The sequence below is a fragment of the Dermacentor variabilis genome, chromosome 3 (genome assembly GCF_050947875.1).
Source record: "Dermacentor variabilis isolate Ectoservices chromosome 3, ASM5094787v1, whole genome shotgun sequence".
NCBI classification, from domain to species: Eukaryota; Metazoa; Arthropoda; class Arachnida; order Ixodida; family Ixodidae; genus Dermacentor; species Dermacentor variabilis.
In genome coordinates, this window is record NC_134570.1 from 148,153,910 (window position 1) to 148,178,884 (window position 24,975).

The following is a 24,975-nucleotide window of genomic DNA, read 5'->3' on the forward strand; positions in this document are numbered from 1 at the left end:
TTTCCTTGAGCCAGCATTCGCAATCGAGAACACAAAAAACGACCCAATACAGTTACGCTTCTTTTTTACTGGTTCATACATTCTCAGGGAACACAATCCCTTGGCACCAACGGGCACTAAATTGCCAAACTGCGATCGTATGACATGTTTTTCGTCCACTAGATCCCATGTAAACAAGAAAAGGTGCGAGGCACGTATCGAGAGCAGTAGCGGCTTGCAGCAGCAGCTTCCCCCCATTAGGTGCCCACTTGTCTCGCATGAAAACGCTGATGCGCCTCGAGTTTCCTGTTCCGGTATTGGCACACCTCTTCCCCGGTCGTTGCACGCCGCATTCACAGCTATTGCTTCCAACCTCACGTATCTGCTCCACAGCGTGTGTGGTGCTGTGCCATCGGAAGAATACTGCACGCTTTTAACAGGTGATGACACAAACGCACTGCTGTTTTCCCTGCTGCAGGCGGTGTGAAGTGAGCGTCATGTTTCACGTGTTTCGCTCAGGGGCCATCGTAGGCATTGTATTCTGGCATCGTATTCTGGCATCATGTTCTGGCATCATGCACAAGCTCGATTTCGTTTTGGTTTCGCAAAGGAAAACAACAAAGCGCAATTGAACGGCAATGTGCGCTTGAACAACGGTCGCTCGGGCGTCACCAGCTTCACGCTTATCGGTGTGTCGTGCTGCAACGTTCTGTGCCAAGTGGTCATCTCAAAGCTTCCTGCCAAAATGCCTCACTTGAAAAAGCTGCTGACCCAGGCTGAATTCGGGGAACGCAAATGTAAGCTTTGTCGAAGCTGCAAAAACGACAATGCACGGCTTGGGCTGCTCAGTCCCCATCAGCGTGGTGCGCGTAGGCATCTTGTGCTGCAGCAATTGATGAAACGCATTGCATTATGTAGATGTCAACTAATTTAACTCTGCCAATATTTTTAACAACTTCGGATGATAGACCTTCCTGTTTAGTATGTTTTTCTCGCGTCTTTTTTTCGCAACATATATGAACGAGGTTCTACTGTACTTTGTAAATAATAGCGCATTGGACTAGGGACGACCACAGAAACAATACACTGCTTTCTGTGGATATCACTGCCAATGTTTCTGCAGTCTCTTGTCTAATGCACTGTGATTTAAATATTATGCAACACCAACTGGTCTGAATTTTTGTTTTAACAGAAGTGTCATATTATTTTGGGATATCAAAAGTATGAGATTTGCGGCACATGCATTACATGATGCATGGCTGCATGTTTCTGTCCTATGCGACACAGTTATTTTTGGCAGCAAATGTGAGCACTGACAGAACTCTCCCTAGCCTTCATGTGTGAAACAGAGTGTGGTGTCTTTTAGTTCAGTGTGTATCCACCTTTGTGGCTCAGTAGCTGTGGTGCTTGTTGCGTGCGCCGCAACAAGGATCGCATTTGCTGGACCACGGGAAGGCTGTCACCACGAGGTGGAGACAGCTTTGGCAGACTTTGTTCGGACGCATAGAGCAGCTGCCCTTGATCCAGATTCAGCAAATGCCGTTTTCATTTTGTGCATTTGTTTGGCCTACATCCGAGGAAAGTTTTTTTGTTTTTTTTTCTGGCTTCGAATTTTTGGGGGTCTGCTTAGAATTGGGGCCAGCCTAGATTCGAGTAAATGCGGCATGTACTGTGCTTTGAGTGTGCATTAAGCAAGCCAAGGTGGTCAAGATTAACCCGGAGCCCTCCACTGTGCTGTCTGTAATAGCCTCTGTGTTGCTTGTGGGTGTTGAACACTACCACTTTATTCATAAGTCGATTAACCATCGTCTGTTAATCAGTCATCTGACCAATCAATCAGTTAATCAGTAATTTGATCAATAAGTTTTTTAGTTTGATCAATTGGTCAATTTGTCATTGATGAATCAGTCAGCTAATTAGTTATTTGATCAATCAGTCAATCCCTATTTGAACAATCAGTATCTTAGTTGAGAGTGTGTGTGCTTCCTCATTGCCACAGTGCTTTGCCGTGAAGGCATGCTGGGCTTCTGCTGGTTTTCCTCCCAAGGTCCCAGTAGCAATTTTCATATGTGCATCGCACAGATTGTGACCGGCCACTTCTTGCTTCTCATGCAGGATCCAATGAACTTTGGGGCTGTTCTTCGATCGTCTTGCTATTTTGGTGTGCAGAAGATTTTCATGCCTAGCAAGGACAGGTTAGTTTTTTTTTTCTTTTTCTTACAGCATTTGTTTGTTTAACCGCAATTTCTCGCTGCAGCACTGTGGATTGGCACTGTTGAAAAAGCTGTTGCCGTCCAAAAGAGATATGCCTGACAAAGGTATTGCTGGTACAGTACTTCCAGTAGGAATAAACCCAAGCAATTTACTAGAAGGTTGGTTTCCCATTCGGCATTTACTACTGTGACTGTGACGCCAGTGCGATCAGTTAACCAATAATCGCTTAGCATGGTCAGTTTTGGTACTTGTTCATACCTCAAGTACTGGTTGCCCAGTCACATTCTGTGATTGACAAAATTCTGAATAGCGCAGCAGTGCGGCAGCATATATTTTTGGTGGTGGCAGCATCCGACAACACTTGAAAGCAGCTATGTAACTAGGCTAAGGGAGCCACACTCAACGTGGCTCCAGGTCTGTGTTGAAATTGCACATTGCAGTCACTTTCATGTGCTTTATGCGTGCTGGGAATTTCGATGGGATCTACTAGGCGCTAGCTGAATGTTGATCAATAAAAGAATGCTCACTCTCGCGACTTTTCGAAACTTGTTGGGAACAAAAATGAAAGTGCAGTTAAACCTCATCATAACATAGTTAGTAAAATCCACAATTTACATCATTATATAGAAATTTCGTTGTATTGTGTTTGATCTTTCATGCAAGTGAACACAGTTGCCCATATATTTTTCTTACACAGAAGGGGCCGCAAAATTTTCCAAATTATCATGAAATCAAAAAGGGTAAACTTGAATGAGGAAAAGTAATCTTGTTGAATTTAAGAGTCGGTGACGAAAGATATGGTTTTCATGACTTGTTGACGATATCTTCACATCGGTGGTACAAAGTGAAGCCAGCCGCATTTTCGCATCTACTCGGCCCCGGTGGCTGATACTGTTTCTTGTAGTTGGATGGTACTATGAAGAAAAGGGCTGGCAGTGGTGAGCAGATGCGTTGTCTGCCTCTCGTTTCAATGTGTTTCCGAAACTCGAGATTACGCAACCTGCACTACTAAATGTGCGAGAGGACAGCGCGCACGATGCCGTGCCATCTTGGCATGCCTGCTCTTTGTACGTGCGGCTGGTCACCCCTAAAGGAGGATGTGCGCGCTGTGTGTATGTGCTTAGCCACAATGACAGCCATGTGCGGGCACTGTCACGCTAGAAAAGGAAACTCGTGCCAACCTACGTCTCCCTCCCTTGTCTCGCACACTTGATCGTGTTACTGGGAGTTCGCTCCCAGTAACACGGGACTGGAAGATGGGCAATCGTCAAGCCACAGTCTTTTTAGGTTCACCATCGCACGCTTTCACTCGTACTCGAAGCGTACAGCACGAAGGGCGCAATAGGATCTTCTTGCACTTTACACGGACCATGGTTACGTGGCGCATGATTTGAGAGGCGCATGCATAAGCAGCCGCTTGCGATTCAACCATTCAACCATGTGTGTTCGTGGAAGTTTCCATTTATTGTCTAGGTACTCCTACACGGTGGCAGTGAAATTTCATTAAATTGAAATCGTGTATAAACACACTCCATTATGATGAGGTTCTAAATACATGGTGTTCTATAGACAAGCAATCAATAAAAGTTATTACACGGTTCCTTATATGAGGAATTTTGTTATATTGAAGTTTGTTATATTGAGGTTTAACTTCAAAACATAATTAATGACTGTGTACCAATGTCAAAGACACTTTTGTTGGTTCTCTTGCTTCTCATATGCGTGAGAATGCCTTTAGAATTCACGAATTCACTGGTAGTGAAAAGAAGCAACGACCCGACATAATTTATTCCACAAAACATTGCTTGTGTCTGTCCTTTCTCACATTTTGCAGTTGCCGTCTGTCGCCAACAGTGAGCAAGGCCAGTTCGGGAGCGCTGGAACTGATGGACCTATACGTCCTGCAGACGCCGGAGCAGTTTGTGACGGTGAGAGAGCGGGGGATGTCATCAAGAAATGACAAAAAGATATCTTTATGCAGGCACACACATGCCTGTTACTGAGTACAACCTTGCCTTACTGGCTTTCTGATATGTTTCCTGTCTCCTGGCTGTGGTTGTAGACTTGCAAACAAACTAGCCCCCTATGAGGTTATTTATTCATTTATTGCCTACATTTCGCCTAAGTACATAGGTTGCTACAAGATTCGGACGGTACCAAGTGTGACAGCTCAGTGCATCGAAGTGGCACATACAGTAAAACCTTGATAATTTGATCTTAGTTTGGAAAATTTTGAAAAATGTTTCACACGTGTACCTGTGTGCATGGCCTTCTGGAATCAGGCTAGTGCGCAATGCCAGATCTAGAAGACCATAGTGCGTTCTGGTTAACTTCTGCAAGCTGCTACTAGGCGGCACTAGTTACTGGCCTGCCGATGATGGTATCACTATCGTCATCCTATCGCAGCATATATCCAGTGCGCTATTGTACATGCTGCTGGTCGTTGTTTACCTTCACCATGCTTTGGGACCCGCCGCAATGGCTTAGTGGCTGTGGTGTTGAGCTGCTAAGCACAAGGTTGAGGGAGAAAGTCCCGGCCACGGTGGCGGCATTTTGATGTGGGCGAAATGCAATAATGCAACACCTGTGTCCCGTGCATTGGGGGTACGTTAAAGCTCCCCTGGTGGTCAAAATGTAATCTACGGTCCCCCATTTTGGCGTGCTTCATAATGAAATCGTGGTTTTGGCACGTAAAACCCCAGAATTGGTTCACACCTTGGGGCACACAAAGAGGGCATCACTGCAATAAGTTTGAGTTGATATAAAATGCGTGGTGTGAGTTTTTGTTCCAAGGCAGTTGTGGAGAGCGTCAAGGTGACTGTAATCTCGGAACATTTTGGATGACAGAGGACAATGAACTTTGGGAGGGCACCGATGAGGCGAGCTTTTCAAATGACGAGGGCAGCAGAAGCCACAAGGATGACTAATTAAAAGTGTTAATAGTTGGCTGCCAGTGGTTGCATTATTCTGCATAGCAGTTGGTGTGCAATTTCAGTCTACAGTGAGTGGTTATAGGCTGGCTTCATGTAAGGACCACACCCTTTGAGAAATCCGGAAAAAAGAAGTGTGGGCCTTTACACACTTAAATATATTAGCCCAGAACAGTGATAGTGAAACTAATTTCACTCGTCTATAATTACTGTAGGTAAAGTGACGGTGCTTCTTTACCAAAGTGGTTTTGTTTTTGTCATGCTTATGAATCGAATCGCAAACCTCTTTCAAGGAGGAAGAGGTGTTTAGAATCTTTTTTTTTAATTGTTTGACTAAATAATAATTGTCACCCAGACAGAGTTTTCCATGCTGATTTCAAAAATCTAATTACTTTTTAAATTGAATGAGTGGCTCCAGATTTAATTAAAAATGAATCACCTGTTGTTTATCAGAACAGTTGTAAGAAGAGTATCAGCCAGAATCTTTATAAAGATACTATGGATATGGTTTATGGTTTATGGTTTATGGTTTATGGTTTATGGATACTATGGTTTATGGATACTACAAATTGTAAGCAACGTAGCTGCAGGACTGCTTTTTTTTTTATATTGCAGGTATTACCAATTTTACAGCAATTTGAAGTTCAATCTCTAGACATGGCAATCATGTGGTCCAATTAGTAGCCAAATCTTAAAATTTACAAAAGCGAAATTAAAAAATCTGTTCCTAGCATTGTGTAGTACACGCATGTAGCTGTGTGCGGCTGCTAAAATTATGGTTCTATGTGCCCTGAAGACCGAGATAGCACTTTGGCAAGCTTAAGAAACACCAAAAATGAGATTCTGAGAAAACTTGAAAAAGCAAAATGAGCTTATTTTTATAACAGAACACCACAAAATATTTGAATATATGCAAGTGCTATTGCATTAGTAGCCTCCAGGAATGTAGTCTGTCGGGCTAGTGTCGCTATGGTGATGCCTTCTGAGCACCCGTTGCAAGTTTTCAGCAGATGTAGCCAGCTCGTTTGTACCGGCAGCAGTGTCGTCAATGCGATCTAGTAGTTCCAGTTTTTGGTTAGTAGCAGGAGCTAGCGGAAAAATTCTGTTTCATATTGATAGGCTAAGACTGCCTGGGCAACAATATGCCACAAGAACTAAAGAAAAATTGAAAAAAGTTTATGTACAGACAGAAATGTGTACAGTACTTGGTTTTCAGTTATGTTGTGTGCTTTCCTGCATTGTTCTGGCATTTTTTGGCCACAATGAAAACATTTCTGTATATGTAAGTGATAGGACTTCTATGCTAAAAATATTGTTTTTCCCATTATTATGTGTTTGAGACATAGAAGTGTCATATTTAGGCTGTGCTTTTGTGGGACAATTTTGTGTTATTTGCACAGGAGCTGAAGGCGAAGGGCTGGTGGATTGTGGGGACGTCAAGCTTTAACGACTCGTCAAGACATGCGTCAGGCACTGAAAGTCGCAAGCTCACTTGGGACCTACCACCACCTAACAAGCCTGTGCTGTTGATTGTAGGTGAGTAGCTGCTAGGGTGGCCTTGTGAGAGCAAAACCATTTTAGCTGTATGAGTGAACTGTCTTCCTACAATACCCAAAAAGCCACGCTTACTGTGAGAGGAGGATTAGTGAGCAAGGAAAGACACAAAAGTGAGTGACACTGCATTTGAAGTTCCCACTGTGATGCACGGAGTAAACTTTTTATGCTAAAGATGGACCACATTACATTCTAAAGGAGCCAGAGAGTGGACTTTGCAGGTTTCAAGAACATTTACGGTGCCACAACTGCCCAAATGCATGAAAATACTTCCAAACTCGTTATGACGCACCAACGTATCAACATTGTTAGCTTGTGTGGAAATAAAAGAAATGTGCAGTCGCATATTTGCTGCACTGCACGAGGTGTGGACTCTGATTCCCTTGGTCGTGGAGATCATCGTTGAGCAGCATTGCCTTATTCGCGGAACCAGTGAAGGGCACAAGTTGGTTTTGTCAACTAAAATATTGACTACCCCCATTTGCCCTCTAAGCCACACCGCTGCCTTCCTGTCTGTTCCATTGCTCATTGAGCGGGTCTTATTTCACGTAAGAGGACAAAATAGAGTGGGTCTGATCATGAAATGCACTGTGCAAAAGATAAGTGGTGGTCTATTAGAGCTTCAGAATTGGTACAGTGGAACCTCGGTTATACAACTTTCTCTGGACTGTGCTAGAACATTGTGTCATCCGGGCGACGTATAATCTGACCAACAAAAATTTTGTCTACTATAATACAGTAAAACCTCGTTGAACCGTACCCGCTTAAACAGTAGCTTCGTTTTAAATGTAGTAAAGTCAAATCCCTGACTCAGCGGCCATTGAACATAATGTGTTTTGTATCCGCATAAACCGTACCAGCTTACTGTGTACGCATTGGTTAAAACGTAGCTTTTCAACTTTCGTCGCGCAAACACGGCAGTGCGTCGTCTCCATCGGGCAGTTCGGCAGAACAACAAGCCTCAGAGATTGGAACAATGGCCTCCAAGCGCCCTGTGCGTTTGTGCGTGAAGCCACAACAACATCAAGATCATTTCGACGCTGTGCCAGAGAGCATCGGAGCGTTATGGCATCGTGCAAGTGAGGACTCGCGTCATTCCGAAGCTCGGATAAAAAAAGATGCCGGGTGCTCAGCATAGAAGAAAAATAAGACATCGTCCGTGCTATCGAAAGTGACACGAAGAATTCTACGCTGGCACACGACAAGGATCTGCTGTTGACTACGGTGTGTGGCATTTGGAATGCGAAGTTGCTCGGCAGCGCTGCTGCGACCGCGAAGACATGTCGGCTACGAGGTTAGACTTTTTCGCCATCGTTGCCTCTGTTTTTTGCCGAAGTGTCGACTAGCGACAGCACGGGCGATTCAGCCCCGACAGTGGCATAAGCTGCGCGTTACGTCAGCCTCATGAATGCAATCGTCGCGATGAGAACAGGGGCGCGATAACATAACTCTATTCCAAATGAAAGTATGCCAAACTCCGGCACCTGGCAATGAAAACGCGCCCCCAGGATTTCTGCAGCACTACTGCGAGCGTGCAAGGAGAATACGTAACGGCAACGAGGAATCTGCCATGCGAGTGTTTGCCGAGAAGAGGGGGCTGGCTGAAAAGCTGGCACACAGCTTCAGTAAGTTTGAGGCCGCTATCGTCGTGCTAGGCCGCTGCGGCATCAAACGAAAATAACACTTTTGTCGCGCGAAGTGAATAAATACTGCATGTTTTTTTCCCCTTTCATCGCACTCTCTCATCTCGAACATCATCATGCCTCGAACATCATCATCAGCCGGGTTACGCCCACTGCAGGGCAAAGGCCTCTCCCATACTTCTCCAACAACCCCGGTCATGTACTAATTGTGGCCATGCCATGCCTGCAAACTTCTTAATTTCATCCGCCCACCTAACTTTCTGCCGCCCCCTGCTACGCTTCCCTTCCCTTGGGATCCAGTCCGTAACCCTTAATGACCATCGGTTATCTTCCCTCCTCATTACATGTCCTGCCCATGCCCATTTCTTTTTCTTGATTTCAACTAAGATGTCATTAACTCGCGTTTGTTCCCTCACCCAATCTGCTCTTTTCTTATCCCTTAACGTTACACCTATCATTCTTCTTTCCATAGCTCGTTGCGTCGTCCTCAATTTGAGTAGAACCCTTTTCGTAAGGCTCCAGGTTTCTGCCCCGTAGGGGAGTACTGGTAAGACACAGCTATTATATACTTTTCTCTTGAGGGATAATGGCAACCTGCTGTTCATGATCTGAGAATGCCTGCCAAACGCACCCCAGCCCATTGTTATTCTTCTGATTATTTCCGTCTCATGATCCGGATCCGCCGTCACTACCTGCCCTAAGTAGATGTATTCCCTTACGACATCCAGTGCCTCGCTGCCTATTGTAAATTGCTGTTCTCTTCCGAGACTGTTAAGCATTACTTTAGTTTTCTGCAGATTAATTTTTAGACCCACTCTTCTGCTTTTCCTCTCCAGGTCAGTGAGCATGCATTGCAATTGGTCCCGTGAGTTACTAAGCAAGGCAATATCATCAGCGAATCGCAAGTTACTTAGGTATTCTCCATTAACTTCTATTCCCAATTCTTCCCAATCCAGGTCTCTGAATACCTCCTGTAAACACGCTGTGAATAACATTGGAGATATCGTATCTCCCTGCCTGACGCCTTTCTTATTGGGATTTTGTTGCTTGCTTTATGGAGGACTACGGTAGCTGTGGAGCCGCTATAGATATCTTTCAGTATTTTTACATACGGCTCGTCTATACCCTGATTCCGCAATGCCTCCATGACTGCTAAGGTTTCGACTGAATCAAATGCTTTTTCGTAATCAGTGAAAGCTATATATAAGGGTTGGTTATATTCCGCACATTTCTCTATCGCCTGATTGATAGTGTGAATATGATCTGTTGTTGAGTAGCCTTTACGGAATCCTGCCTGGTCCTTTGCTTGACAGAAGTCTAAGGTGTTCCTGATTCTATTTGCGATTACCTTAGTAAATAGTTTGTAGGCAACGGACAGTAAGCTGATCGGTCTATAATTTTTCAAGTCTTTGGACTCAAACAAAAGTCACCTAAAATCTAAATGTAAAAGGAATACAGTTAAACGTCAATATAATGAAGTACAGTCAAATCTCGTTAATTCGAACACGCTTAATTCAAACCGACGCTGTGGTCACATCAAAGTTATGTGTATTCCAATGGGTGAAAATGCCCGTTAATGCAAACGTGCAAGCATTTGCAACAGTTAATTCGAACACATTGGTCTCCGACCATGCCATGAGCAGTGCGCCAAATCACGTGACAGTGCTTCGGACCAGCATTGCCCTTTTACCCCGCCATAGACGAAAAGCTCAGAAGAGGACCCTCAACGTTGCATGCGAAGAAAAGAAATAACCATAGCAGAAATTTCGCCCTCTCTCAAATGGCAAGGCTGCCACTTCTGCATCGTGCCGGAATGCCTCAGCCTGACTAAGCGTCAAAATGCACGCTGCGGGAGGGATCGGTCCTGGGCCGATTTTTCACCGCTTGTCACGGCGCCAGGTGAGCCGCGAATGGAGGAGAGTGGCCCCTACAGTGACGCATGCGTGGGAAACTGGTGTCATGTGGACCTGCCCGACCGCTCTAGTCGTACTTACGTCTGGTTCAGCTGGGCCACTTGTTTTGCACTATTGTCTGCTCACATCATCTCGCTCGCACTTTCTTTGGTTGGCTTGGTTTGGTCTCGTTCGTGCTTGCTTTTTTACTATGGTGAGTCTAAACCGAGGCGTCCCGATGAAAAGGTTGTTGGAGACAGTGTGCCACATCCGATTCTGTACGACAAGACAGACCCTGAATACGAGGACGCGAAGGTGACACCCAGTAGTAGTACAGTGAAACCTCGTTAAACCGTAGTTGGCCGGAGCTCGGGAAAGGTACGTACTAAACAGTAGTACTGTTTAACCGAATAGCATGAGATCGCCCACTTACCTGTCGAAAACGGAACTCAGAGAAAGTGCGATGAAAGGGGAAAAAACATGCAGTATTTATTCACTTCGCGCGACAAAAGCGTTATTTTCGTTTGATGCCGCGACGGCCTAGCACGCCGACGACAGCGGCCTCAAACTTACTGAAGCTGTGTGCCAGCTTTTCAGCCAGCCCCCTCTTCTCGGCAAACACTCGCATGGCAGATTTCTCGTTGGCGTTACGTACTCACCGTGCACGTGCGCAGTAGTGCAGCAGTAGTCCCGGGGGCGCCTTTTTCATTACGGGTGCCGGAGTTTGGAATAATTTTCATTTGGAATAGAGTTACGTTATCACGCCCCTATTGTCGTCGCGACGATTGCATTCATGAGGCTGACGCAACGCGCAGCTTATGCCACTGTCGGGCCTGAATCGCCCGTGCTATCGCTTTCCGTGTCGTCCTCGTCACTGTCGCTAGTCGACACTTCGGCAACAACAGAGGCAACAATGGCGAAAAGTCGAACCTTGTAGCCAACATATCTTCGCAGTCGCTGCAGCGCTGCCGAGCAACTTCTTCGCATTTCAAATGCCACACACTGTAGTTAACAGCAGAGCCCTGTTGCGTGTCAGCGCTGACTTCTTCGTGTCAGGTTCGATAGCATGGACGATGTCTAATTTTTCTTCTATGCTGAGCACCCGGCGTCTTTTTTATCCAAGCTTCGGAACGACGCGACTCCTCGCTTGCACAACGCCATAACGCTCTCTGGCACCGCGTCGAAATGATGTTGATGTTGATGTGGCTTCACGCGCGAACGCACAGGGCGCTTGGAGGCCGTTGTTCCGATCTCTGAGGCGTGTTGTTCTGCCGGGCCGCCCGATGGAGACGGCGCAGCGCCGTGTTTGCGCGACGAAAAGTTCAAACGCTACGTTTTAACCGATGCGTACGCAGTAAGCTGGTACGGTTTATGCGGATACGAAACACATTATGTTCAATGGCCGCTGAGTTGGGGATTTGACTTTACTACTTTTAAAACGAAACTACTGTTTAAGCGAGTACGGTTTAACGAGGTTTTACTGTACTTCATTCCCCTGGACTTTTGAACGTAGCAATGCTGCAACAGAAGGGAACACACCAACATGATTATGATCAGTAGGAACGACTTCAACATTTTGATAAGACATCACTCGCATTAAGAACACAGGACGAAGGATACAAATACAGCGCCGATCTGTCAGCAGACGAAGGAAAAAGCATGTGAGCATGCAGAGGGAAGCAGCGGCGGAGGCCCAGTCTGGTCTCGGCAATTCCACTGCTTTGGTGGCAGTCTTAGGTGGCAGAGGTACCGTATTTACACGATCGTAAGTCGACTTGAATGTAAGTCAACCCCCCCCCCCCCCCCCTATATCGCGTGACAGGAAAAAGAAAAGAAAAAAAAGAAGAGCATACCCGAGGGCGCATTCGATAACGAAAACTTATTAGTAGCTGACATGGTCACTGGACTATTCGTCTTCACTAGTGCTGCCATCGTCATCGCTGCTACAGTCCCGCAGAGCGTCGTCGTCCAGCGAAATTTCACATTTGGCAAACGACCGCACCGCGACATCTTGTGGAACAACAGCCCACACCGAATGCACCTAACCAAATGCAGCCGTCAGGGAGGCTTTTTTGACAGGTCCAGTTGGCGTAAGTTTGCGGTCTTCTGCCGCCAGCTACTCGTTGTACTCACAGCGGAGCAGGTCCTCAAAAGGCGAAGACCCGGGCTTGTTTCATGACCATGTCGCACTTCACTGGCAGGGACCGATCACACATTTCAGTGACGTACGCTGTAAGCTTGGCCTACAGCTCCAGAAAGCGTCCAGACTTCCTCACTTGCCGTCACAGGTGAAAATTTCGCTTTGCTGCAGTCGCCACTCTTGCACCACCCGTTCAGAAACATAGAACTTGCGGCCCGATACGCAGTGATTTGGCTCTTGCTGCTGTGAACGAGTGCCGAATGATTAGTGGGCTTGGAGCACTCATGACGACTGAGGAAGCATAGAAGTAGCACGTAGCCAGCAGTCAAGTGGAACGCGTCAAACCAATGCCTTTCGTCAAACTATAGAGAAAGCTAAGTGCAACAGGGAAAGAGAAACCTGCGAGCGGTGTCTGCTCCTCCATGAACTACTGATACTCCCTGCAAGCGCCGCCGTTCTGAGGGGGCCTCCACAAATTGAACAGTGGCGCTTCCATCAACTATTGACACAACCCCCCCACTACTCTCAAAAATTTAGAAAAATCCTTCCGAAAATTGAGCTCCCGTTGTAGCTCCCATTGGTCTCGCTTTATTGGTGGTGCTATGTTTTGGTTTCGATTGTAAGTCGACCCCCCCACTTCAGATTTTCAAATTTAAAAAAAGTGGTCGATTTACAATCGTGTAAATACGGTAATTAGCACCATTCATCAAGCTGGCAAGAAAGCAAATCCACTTCCCTCCCGCCCTTCTTCGCGACTATGCTACCCTCGCCCTCCCTCTCAGCTCCCTTGTAACTCCCTCACATACGACGGTCTCAGTGTGTATGTGCCTCCACACTGGCACTGCCAGCCTGCTCCTTGAAATATTGTTTTCTGCAGTTTTTGGCAAGCGAGTGTTGGCCGGTGTGGGCAGTTTCGTGGTCCGCGCTCGCTCTGTGCTTCACAACTTGCAGCGTTCGTGCATTGTGCTATGGCGCACGAATACTTCAAGAACAAATCATTCTTTTAATTCGAACAAAGTTTCATCATCATCATCATCATCATCAGCCTGGTTACGCCCACTGCAGGGCAAAGGCCTCTCCCATCCTTCTCCAACGACCCCGGTCATGTACTAATTGTGGCCATGTCATCCCTGCAAACTTCTTAATCTCATCTGCCCATCTAACTTTCTGCCGCCCCCTGCTACGCTTCCCTTCCCTTGGAATCCAGTCCGTAACCCTTAATGACCATCGGTTATCTTCCCTCCTCATTAAATGTCCTCCCCATGCCCCCCATTTCTTTTTTTTGATTTCAACTAGGATGCAGCGGTGGTGTAGAGGTAGAACACCCCCTCGCGTGCAAGAGGTCCGTGGTTCGAATCCCGGTGCCGCGCAATGTTCCTCCGGATGAAAAAAAAAAAGAAAAAAAATCCGCGTTTTGATAAAATTGCATAAACAGGCCTGGAGTGTGGCCTGATCCCGGTGACCTGAACTGCTAACGCACTCCCTCACCAGAGCAGGATTGGCCACCCTGGTGCAGTACTTGGCCACAACCTCCTTTATGAACACAACAATCAAACCCTGGCCCTCAGCCCCCAGCAGCTGTGAAGCAACTGACCACGGTGGCGGTCAGACCTGCGATGCAGCAGTGGGTGCTAAGAATCCCTGGCTCTGGACAGGCCGCCATTGGAATCTGAACCTGGCAACGTTTAACGCTAGAATGTTATCTAGTGAGGCAAGTCTAGCAGTGCTATTGGAGGAATTAGAGGGCAGTAAATGGGATATAATAGGGCTCAGTGAAGTTAGGAGGCTGAAAGAAGCATATACAGTGCGAAAAAGCGGGCACGTCTTGTGCTACCGGGGCTTAGCGGAGAGACGAGAACTACCTAGGAGTCGGATTCTTGATTAACAAGAATATAGCTGGTAACATACAGGAATTCTATAGCATTAACGAGAGGGTGGCAGGTCTTGTTGTGAAACTTAATAAGAGGTACAAAATGAAGGTTGTACAGGTCTACGCCCCTACATGCAGTCATGATGACCAGGAAGTCGAAAGCTTCTATGAAGACGTGCCATCGGCAATGGGTAGAGTGAAAACAAAATACACTATACTGATGGGCGACTTCAATGCCAAGGTAGGCAAGAAGCAGGCTGGGGACAAGGCAGTGGGGGAATATGGCATAGGCACTAGGAATAGCAGGTGAGAGTTATTAGTAGAGTTTGCGGAATATAATAATATGCGGATAATGAATACCTTCTTCTGCAAGCGGGATAGCCGAAAGTGGACGTGGAGGAGCCCGAACGACGAGACTAGAAATGAAATAGACTTCATACTCTGCGCTAACCCTGGCATCATACAAGACGTGCACGTGGTCAGCAAGGTGCACTGCGGTGACCATAGGATGGCAAGAACTCGAATTAGCTTAGACCTGAGGAGGGAACGGAAGAAACTGGAACATAAGAAGCGGATCAATGAGTTAGCGGTAAGAGGGAAAATAGAGGAATTCCAGATCAAGCTACAGAACAGGTATTCGGCTTTAACTCAGGAAGAGGACCTTAGCGTTGAAGCAATGAACGACAATCTTATGGGCATCATTCAGGAGTGTGCAATAGAAGTCAGTGGTAAGTCTGTTAGACAGGACACCAGTAAGCTATCACAGGCGACGAAAGATCTGATCAAGAAACGCCAATGTATGAAAGCCTCTAACCCTACAGCTAGAATAGAACTGGCAGAACTTTCGAAGTTAATCAACAAGCATAAGACAGCTGACATAAGGAAGTATAATATGGATAGAATTGAACATGCTCTCAGTAACGGAGGAAGCCTAAAAGCAGTGAAGAAGAAACTAGGAATTGGCAAGAATCAGATGTCTGTGTTAAGAGACAAAGCCGGCAATATCATTACTAATATGGCTGAGATAGTTCAAGTGGCTGAGGAGTTCTATAGAGATTTATACAGTACCAGTGGCACCCACCACGATAATGGAAGAGAGAATAGCCTAGAGGAATTCGAAATCCCACAGGTAACGCCGAAAGAAGTAAAGAAAGCCTTGGGAGCTATGCAAAGGGGGAAGGCAGCTGGGGAGGATCAGGTAACAGCAGATTTGTTGAAGGATGGTGGGCAGATTGTTCTAGAGAGACTGGCCACCCTGTATACGCAATGCCTCATAACCTGGAGCGTACGGGAATCTTGGAAGAATGCTAACATAATCCTAATCCATAAGAAAGGGGACGCCAAAGACTTGAAAAATTATAGATCGATCAGCTTACTGTCAGTTGCCTGCAAACTATTTACTAAGGTAATCGCAAATAGAATCAGGAACACCTTAGACTTCTGTCAAGCAAAGGACCAGGCAGGATTCCGTAAAGGCTACTCAACAATAGACCATATTCACACTATCAATCAGGTGATAGAGAAATGTGCGGAATATAACCAACCCTTATATGTAGCTTTCATTGATTACGAGAAAGTGTTTGATTCTGTTGAAACCTCAGCAGTCATGGAGGCATTACGGAATCAGGATGTAGACGAGCTGTATGTAAAAATACTGAAAGATATATGTAACGGCTCCACAGCCACCGTAGTCCTACATAATTAAAGCAACAAAATACCAATAAAGAAAGGCGTCAGGCATGGAGATACAATCTCTCCAATGCTATTCACAGCACGTTTACAGGATGTATTCAGAGACCTGGATTGGTAAGAATTGGGGATAAGAGTTAATGGAGAATACCTTAGTAACTTGCGATTCACTGATGACATTGCCTTGCTTAGTAACTCAGGGGACCAATTGCAAGGCATGCTCACTGACCTGGAGAGGCAAAGCAGAAGAGTGGGTCTAAAAATTAATCTGCAGAAAACTAAAGTAATGTTTAACAGTCTCGCAAGAGAACAGCAATTTACAATAGGTAGCGAGGCACTGGAAGTGGTAAAAGAATACATCTTCTTAGGGCAGGTAGCGACGGTGGATCCAGATCATGAGACGGAAATAATCAGAAGAATAAGAATGGGCTGGGGTGCGTTTGGCAGGCATTCTCAGATCATGAACAGCAGGTTGCCATTGTCCCTCAAGAGAAAAGTATATAATAGCTGTGTCTTACCAGTACTCACCTACGGGGCGGAAACCTGGAGGCTTACGAAAAGGGTTCTACTTAAATTGAGGACGACGCAACGAGCTATGAAAAGAAGAATGATGGGTGTAACGTTAAGGGATAAGAAAAGAGCAGATTGGGTGAGGGAACAAACGCGAGTTAATGACATCTTAGTTGAAATCAAGAACAAAGTTTCAGGTCCCTTCAAATTCGAATTATGGAGATTCGACTGCATTTACCTTTTGTAACTTCTTGTCCATAGAACACCATGTATTTAGAATTTCTAGACAGTCAGACCTTGACGTAGAGAAATTCCCAATGTAATTGACTATTTTTCATTTCCCCGTCTTAGTTTGAGTGAAAACTGAGTTTGTTTTTCTCGATTTAATGAAGTAATTTCGTGCCACGAAGCTTATGAATTTTTCTCCATTTCAAGCATGTGTAGTAGAATCTCGTTTATACGTTCTGGGGGAAAAAAAGGGATAAGAAACATACTAACTGAGAAAACGTACGATCCGAAGGAACTAAAAAATTTGACGAACTCAACTGTAGTTGACGTCTACGTAATGTGAAGCGTTGCGCGAATCGGTATGGCACGAGATGCCAATGCGTGTCGTGCTGGTTGCACTTCGGCAGCCCGATTTCGTTTTCCTAGTGCATAGTGTTTTAAAACTGCGACGAGAGACTGAAACGAAAATGAGGTGGTGGGCGACGCGGGCTGCCGTCGCCGCAAAATGGGGCACTCGCATCATACCACCTGTAACAGAGAATGGCGGCCTGTTTGGGCTATTGCTTAGTAAAAGTGTGCGGTACTGAGTAATAAGAAACTGAGTGTGTGCCGGCATTTTCACGGAGATGGGCTGGCGAGTATAGTGGGGAAGCTGATGCGGCAGGCGGCTGCTGTGCTCGATTGCTTTCACCTTGCACATTTTTTGTTTACGTGGGATCTTGCGTCCGGAAAACATGTCATATGATCACAGTTTGGTGACGTACCAAGCGTTGGTGCCGAGATATAATGTTTTACATGAACATATGGACTGGTAAAAAAAGAAAGCGTAGAGATTGGATCATTTCTTGTGTTCTTGATAGCAAACGTTGGTACCAGGAAATCGTATGTAACAGGATTGTATCATAACTGCGAGTCGGCCTAGTTGGAACATATTCATATTTATACTTTTTGTGCGCAAACAAACAGGGACGAAGAATAGGGGCAACACAAGGACGAGCGCTTTCTAACAACTGGTTTTATTTTTGAAGAACTACTTACTTAAATACCCACAGAACTGCGCGATCTAGAGAACAGAGCACGACTACAGCGCATATGATACCCGCTGATCTGCGCGATCAAGTCAAAAGAGCAACGTCAATATTACATATAACACTTGCGATAAAAAAAAAAAAAGACGTGGACAAAAGCCACCCAGTCATACTAAAAACAGCAAAGTGCATAAAAACAACCACTTACAATAACATGCGTTAAAGATGTGATGATAGAAGCGAATTTTCTTTATCTAACAATGAAACAGAAGGATGGCTGATGCATTTTTCTTTTTGTTTTTCAATCCAGTATGCTTCCACGATTTCCCTAGCGGTTTGATTCCTATGCCTGTACAAAATGTCTGTGCTAGTAACACAAGGGGAGCAACCATGTTCTTGGCAATGCATTGCCAAATGCGTACTAGGGCGACCTTTCAGGCTAGACAAGTGCTCCCTTAACCCTATTCCCTATTCCCTATTGCCCCTATTCTTCGTCCCTGTTTGTTTGCGCACAAAAAGTATAAATAAGGATTGTATCAGTGAGATTCTATTGTACTTGGATGCTGTATGGCTAGTAAATTAAAAAAAAAAAGAAAGGCTATAAAATTGTTGGGGGAGTCAAAAAATTTGTTCAGGCGTCCTTCCTCATGAAAAGTTTGAGTGCCATTTGTCGTGTTGGTGAACTGTTTGCAGAGGCTGCAGGGGGCATGTCAGCTCGCAGCGCTCAAAGAAACACAAGAGCTGAGAACTTCTGTGCAAGGGAGATGAGGAGGAAGTGAATGCGCGGTAATGGGATCAAGCATGCGCTAGGGGGGCGGGGAGTTTAAGGACAGGAACTCGCGCCTGTCTGACCTGTCCTCACATGCCGTATCTTGGAGATAAGTGAAAAGGTTGAGCCGAGATGGTTGGTGCCTTGATGCGTATTGGGTTCCTGTGCATCTCGAGTTTCTGAGACACAGTGCAAAGTGTTCGTTCGCATTGTGACAGCGTGTTTGTGCCCATCGAGTGAGATCTGTTCATGTTTACCGGAGCACATGTGACACTGATCACACTAAAAACCTTACTTTGTGTAGTTGCCTCTTTGCTATTGCCATTTGTGCTCTGCTTTTCTGGCGAAACTGTGACGTTTTTTGTTTTTTGCTCAGAACGAATGTATCTTTTTAAGCCTTTATTTTTTATTTGTGGGCGCCATCCGTATGCAGTAAGTGTGGTCAGCCATGGCGTCCAAGATTTACGGCGCCGCGCAACGCAACACATGCAAATATTTTGATGCTGTCAGTCGTGTCGATGCATTGCGCTCAGCGATATCTGCACGGCTCGCGCAGGTGCTCATCATCGTCAAAGCTTGTTACGTTGGGCATACTTTCGACGCGAGTCCTGGTTGCTGCGTCCATTTCTTAGCTTATGTGTGTGCTGCTGACGTACTCGCACGAGCGAACATGCAGGTGAAGTTTATTCAACACTCGGAAATTGTGATTGTTGCAAAGATAAGTGGGAAATCAAGCATACTACTCATGTCACTCGGTGCCAGAATAGCCATGCGTGGCCATCTAGTACGCTGTAGCGCAGTAAAGGGACGAGGCACCGTGAACTCAACTGTAAACTGAGGGATAGCCTCCGAGTTTGGCGCGTCGTGGGCGCCAAAATCGGAAGTAGTGGCTTCTACGGTACCACCAAAAATCAATTTGGAACAGTGCGCCACGGTGACATTCGTTAGGTGGAGCATTGCAGGCGAAACACTGCTCCACCGTAGCCTTTGCAGGGCAAGGCATTGATGAAGGATTGGGAGCGCCGCAAAGGGAAGCGGTGGCCATCTCTGATTTGCGTTGAAGGACGTTTTTGCTACAAAGTATTTCTGAAACAGTGTAATTTAATGTCAAATGCATTTTTTAACTTCTACAAAATTTGGTTCAGGACTGAACGCCTCTCTCTGCCCCTGCGTGATATGCAGGTAACGAGGGTGAAGGGGTGCAGCAAGAGCTGTCTGCCCTGTGTGACTCCATCCTCTGTGTGGCCCCTTTAGAGGAGGACAGCCCCATTGGCAGCCTGAATGTCTCTGTGGCAACGGGTAAGTTTATTTTTGTTGTTTCTTGTCTCTGCTATTACCCGACGTCATCGTAGCTGTGATCTAGCCCAGAATGGGACTACTGACAGCTGCCCGAGATGCTAGAACGTCTACTTTGTTTGCACTAATAATAATGTCAATTGTTACTGTACCAAGCAGTAATGACCTAGGGAACAGGTCATTACAAGTCTAGGGAATTCTGGCAATGTGTCGCTGTTGTGTAATGTACTTTAAATCGTTCTCGTGTACTTGTTAAGAAAGGCGTGGAAAGAAGATTTAGCGATACAGTAAAACCTCGTTAATTGGACCCTCATTAATTCTGGAAATCAGATAATTCAGGCTCGTCCTCTGGTCCCAGCAGGTGGATGGATTATTTAATGCAATCAAATCCTCATTAATTCAGATGCATTTGGCCGCACATCGGTTAATTCGGACAACTCTTGGAGCTTGGCGAGTGCGGAGTGCTGCAAATTTGCGACGCAAAAGAGTGAAAAGATCGCTAGCGTCCAGCCGAAACGAAGTGGCGGAGCTCATATCACCATAGTCATCAGCGGAAATTGTATGCAAATTGCAGCAACACCGAAATGCCTCGTTCATGTTTGTGTCTTTAAAGCCTTTTCTTGCATTTACCGCCACTTATAACACCACATTGGTCGCGTGCCTTCAAAGCTGCGTAGTCACCATCCATGATTGCATCAATAGCGGCCGCAGTTTTTACAGCAAACGGTAGTTTCGTGTTGACTCGGTGTGTGTGTCGGCCGTGTGCCTTCAGAATCCTAAGGTTGCCATTCATGATTGCGTCATTGGCGGCCACGGTTTTGTCCGTAACAGTTCGGGCAAACAGTAATTTCATTTTAATCAGTGCAAAGCTGTCGAGGATGAAGAGCACCGGCTGCACCGCGATGGGCGGATGCTCTGTTGATTAGCTCACTGGCAAAAAGAGTTATCAGGATGTATGCGCGGTAGTGATAAGTGGTTCTGAGATAAAGGTATGCCCACAGGTTCACTGCGAAGAAAGTCCCGAGACGTTCGCCGCTGCGAGAGCCAATCAGTCTCGAGATGACGAGAACCGTAGCTTCCGCACTGCTTTTGTGCAAAATATGAAGCAGAATTGACTGATTCATTCACTAACTAAAAACTTGTTGACATACTGAATGTTTCTTTATTGTTGCTTTCTTGATACCCTCAATAATTCGACACTCATTTAATTCGGACATGTTTCTCGGTCCTGTTAAATCTTAATTAACGAGGTTTTACTGTACAGATATCCTTCCGCTAATCTGACTCCGGTGAATTTTTCGACTAATTTCATCCCGACCGAAGGCCCTGGCCACCGCCTATACATTTCCATGGGCCCATAGTTGCATTACTTCGATCCTAAAATTGTCCTTTGCTGGATAATTCCAACTTGACCAGTCAGCATGCACGTACCTGACCCCTGTGGTGACCCCAACAGTGACCCCGTTACTGACAGCGTCAGTCTTGGCAGAACTCAAAAGACACTGAATGCTTTTAGCAAACGTCTCCTCTTGTCCAAAACGTCAATTTTGAGCCTGCCCTTAGGAATATTTTCAAGCAACACTGGTAGCTTGCAGTGTCTAATTATGGTATTTACCTGATTATAACACACATATTTTCTTTTTTTCGGAGAAAATTGTGCCAAAAAACATGTTTCCAGTGTTTGTATGCGTTGCCACATAATACAGCTATACTATGGCGAAGCTGACTTTAAACTAACATGCGGCAAAACTGACTTTAGAAAACTGCCTGCCATTGTGGAACACTGTTGCCCATTTTTCGTGCCGAAATATTGGGTGCACATTAGATTTCCACCTGTTTAGTAGCTTTAATGTTATCTCTAAGTTAGTTTTCTACTTTGGACACATAGAAATAGGGATGCATTTGATTTGGGGGCTTGTTTGAATTATGCCAAATAAATTCAGCAGCGTGTTATGACGTGTTTTTCTGCATCTTGTTTGATTCAACATGCCAGATAATTTGATCAGTTGAGTCTCGTCAGGATTGAATTAACAGATGTTGACTGTAGAGTCGATCCCGGATGTATCAAACTCAGATGTATCGAAATATTGCATATATCGAACTGTTGTAACATCTCTTTGGAAATGGCTTGTAAAAGCATAGCGCTGTCCTATGGGTTTATTGTAGTCCCGTTCATCGCCACATTCAATATATAGAACCCTGCGCCCCTGCAAGTGTGCTTCTCCTAATGAAACTGTGACCACTTTCGACTTCATCGGAAATATCCATGCTGACAAAACAGTGCTGTTCTAGCAGATGCTGTCGAACAAGACAATCTGGAGATTAGGTATTAGGTTTACAGTCGAACCTGACTATGTCGAACCCGTTTACATCAAATTATTCTGTATATCAAACAATTTCTGAACATGGTATAGTTACAATGAGTATATATAGCAATAATTACGCTTAAATCGAACCAGTGCCCCCAGAAGTTGGCTTTCCCTTGTGGCGGTGGGGAAACCCGGCGTCGCAGCTCCATCCAACTGCTCTCCCTACCGTGACCGCGCTGCGTCGGGCGAGCCGTCGACACCCCCCTGAAAAAATTATCCTGGCCCGCCCGCAGCGCTTGCTGAGACAGCCAATCAGATGCTCTTGTGCCCTCATCGTGCAAGATGGCGCAAGTGCGAGTTGTCTTGCTGCTTTTCTGGTTCATTGTGGTTGCACATTGAGGGCCTTCTCCCGCAGTGTTGCTGTGATGAAGTGACAAAATTTGCTTTTCGCCGTGAAGCTTGAAATCATAAGAAGAACTTCAGTTTGGCCTAGTTAGTGTTTGTGTGTTCTCTTCCGCTGTCCTCGTCTTTATTTGCGGTCAATATGATATGCGTTGAAATCATAAATTGGATCGAAGGCGGTGAGAAGTCAGATGACCCCACAGCATGCAAGATTCCGAGGAGCACTCTCAGCTCGATCTTGAAGAATAAGGGGGAGATGACCCGGTGCCCGTGGCACCCGACGCGTACGCACGGCCGTGTACAAGTGGTTCATCTGAAATTGCTTCAAACATGCCGGCTTCCGCGTGCCCGGTGATGACTGTAAATTCTGATGAGTGTGACAAAGCCGTTGCCAGTGTTGCCGAAGTTTGGAGCGAGCTGTCAGAATTTCTGGAAGCTGTTGAGAAGTCAATGGTTGACGAGTTTGTGAGTGGAGATGATGGTGTCGTGACCACGGGAGAGCCCGAAAACGAAGACTACATTGCCAGCATCGTACAAGTGAAAGTGGGCACAATGAGGAAAGTGACGATGGTCCTTTGCCCACATCCTCCGAATTGTTTGGTGCACTCGCACTAGTCTGGTGCTTCTGCGCGAATGTGGAAGGTTGCGGCCTCAGCTGCTCCGACTCTTTAGACAATGTGGAGAAGTGCGTGCGTCACAGGCAGCAAAATTGCCCAAGCAGAAGAAAATAAAGGACTATTTCATGCGAAACTAAGCTAGTTTCATCAATAAAGTGATTTTATAAATGGTATGTGCATTTATAACGTCCAATTCTTTAGCAGGCTTATATCGAATTATGCCCTATATCAAACTGATAGGCATTTTTTTTGCAAGTTCGATATAGCCGTGTTCGACTGTAGTTGCATGTCGAACTGCGTTTCGACCCCATGGGGTCAAAACTAATCCATAGCCCCTTCTACGGTGTGCCTCATAATGATTCTTGGCCTTGGTGCATAAAATTCCAGAATTAATTTCTTTTTTTCTTCCCCACAGGGATAGTTCTACATCACCTCTCCCTTGCTCAACAATCGTGAGGTCAACACGAGACACAACAAATGAAGCCATCACATATTCTTGTTTGTGGGACATCACTTGGACAAGGTTCAGGTGATGTTCTGTGCACACCCCTTCCCGGGTGACTTTGCCAGCAAGGCTGGACCCAGCTGGACTGACTACTGCGTCTTGCACAACGTGCCTCCTGGTCTTTGCTCTGTCCTAGAACAACACTTGTGTTGCATGCTACACTGTTGATGTGAGAATAGTGGGCCATGTGCAGTTTTTCTCCATACATGGTGGGAATTGTGCAAATAGCAAATTTAGGGACCCAGAGAGTTGCCTGCTTTGTAGTTAGAGTAGTTTCAAATAGTTAGAAGAGACAGAAACGTTAGGTCTTCTTGCTAAACAGGGACTGTTAAGGAATTGCTCTTCGAAAAGTGTCTTTATTTATATATATTTTTATTCAGAGTTTGAAAGAAATTGTCATCAACGTATTTACTGGGGTCTAGGCCAGCCTTGATTCTGAGTCGACCCCTGAAAGTCCGAATCCAGAAAAAAAAGGGGGAAAAAAAACTTACCTCAAATGTAGGCTGAACAAAAAAGCGAGGACAGTGTTAACAAAATGAGAACATTTACTGAATATGAACACGCCAAGCTCATTCTATGTTTCTATCTTCCTTATTGCTGTCATCTCCTCATTGCAGCCGGCACACACAAAATGCGTCTCCCATTGCCCCCTCCAACGACGAACATTTTTCTCATCAATGCCGAAGTGCCGCCCGACTTGAATGTTTGGCTATGCCTCTGCGGCCAGCACAGCTTTTCGTTTGAAAGTGTCAGCATAGTGGCATCGCCTGTTTGGTGCCATTATGATAACGCCGCGCTGCATGTTGATACGACACAGCTAAAAATGGTGACTGTTTGTGTGCTTCACTTGGCTGCTGGCACGGCCAGTAGCGGCTGTGATACTGGCCTTTCTAGATGGCGCTAGCTATGCACCATATTTATCAACTTCAATAAAAAAAATTGGCCATTTTCTTAAAATCCTCAAATCTAAGCCAACCCTAGAGTTTGGCATATGATTAGTACTTGAAGAAAACTGTCTGCCTAGATTCGAATAAATATGGTATATGGTTTGTAAAAAAATTGGTCTATAAGAGTCATTACAGCCAGTGGCAACCTTAAAATTTATTGGCAGGTACACTGCTGTCGAACTTAAAGGAAATTTGTGCAGATGCGCCAGCCAGTTGCATTTGTTCATTTACGTGATCTTGTGGCGATGTTGAACTTCTTTCAATGTTAGTATCTCTTGAAGAACTGCCGTATTTACTTGAATAATGAGCACGCCCCCCACTTTTCCATTTAAAGAGTGCCTTGTTTCTTTTCGTTGCGTAATGATCGCACCCCGAACTTGCTGCCATGAAGTACGAGACTCACGATACGCAGCAGTAGGCGGCGCTAGCAGCACAACCCTATCAATTGTCACA

General features: G+C 45.6%; 1 protein-coding gene across 1 annotated transcript in view; it reads left to right on the top strand.

The window, feature by feature from the left end:
* Positions 1-24,147, top strand: part of LOC142576386 (rRNA methyltransferase 1, mitochondrial-like) — a 48,570-nt gene extending 24,423 nt beyond the window's left edge. Inside the window, exons 6-10 of the mRNA XM_075686501.1 lie at positions 2,095-2,174; positions 4,028-4,121; positions 6,524-6,659; positions 19,629-19,745; positions 23,486-24,147. Coding sequence (XP_075542616.1) covers positions 2,095-2,174; positions 4,028-4,121; positions 6,524-6,659; positions 19,629-19,745; positions 23,486-23,526 — 468 coding nt within the window. The 3' untranslated portion in view covers positions 23,527-24,147. The remainder of the gene's footprint in view (positions 1-2,094; positions 2,175-4,027; positions 4,122-6,523; positions 6,660-19,628; positions 19,746-23,485) is intronic.
* Positions 24,148-24,975: the final 828 nt, after the last annotated feature.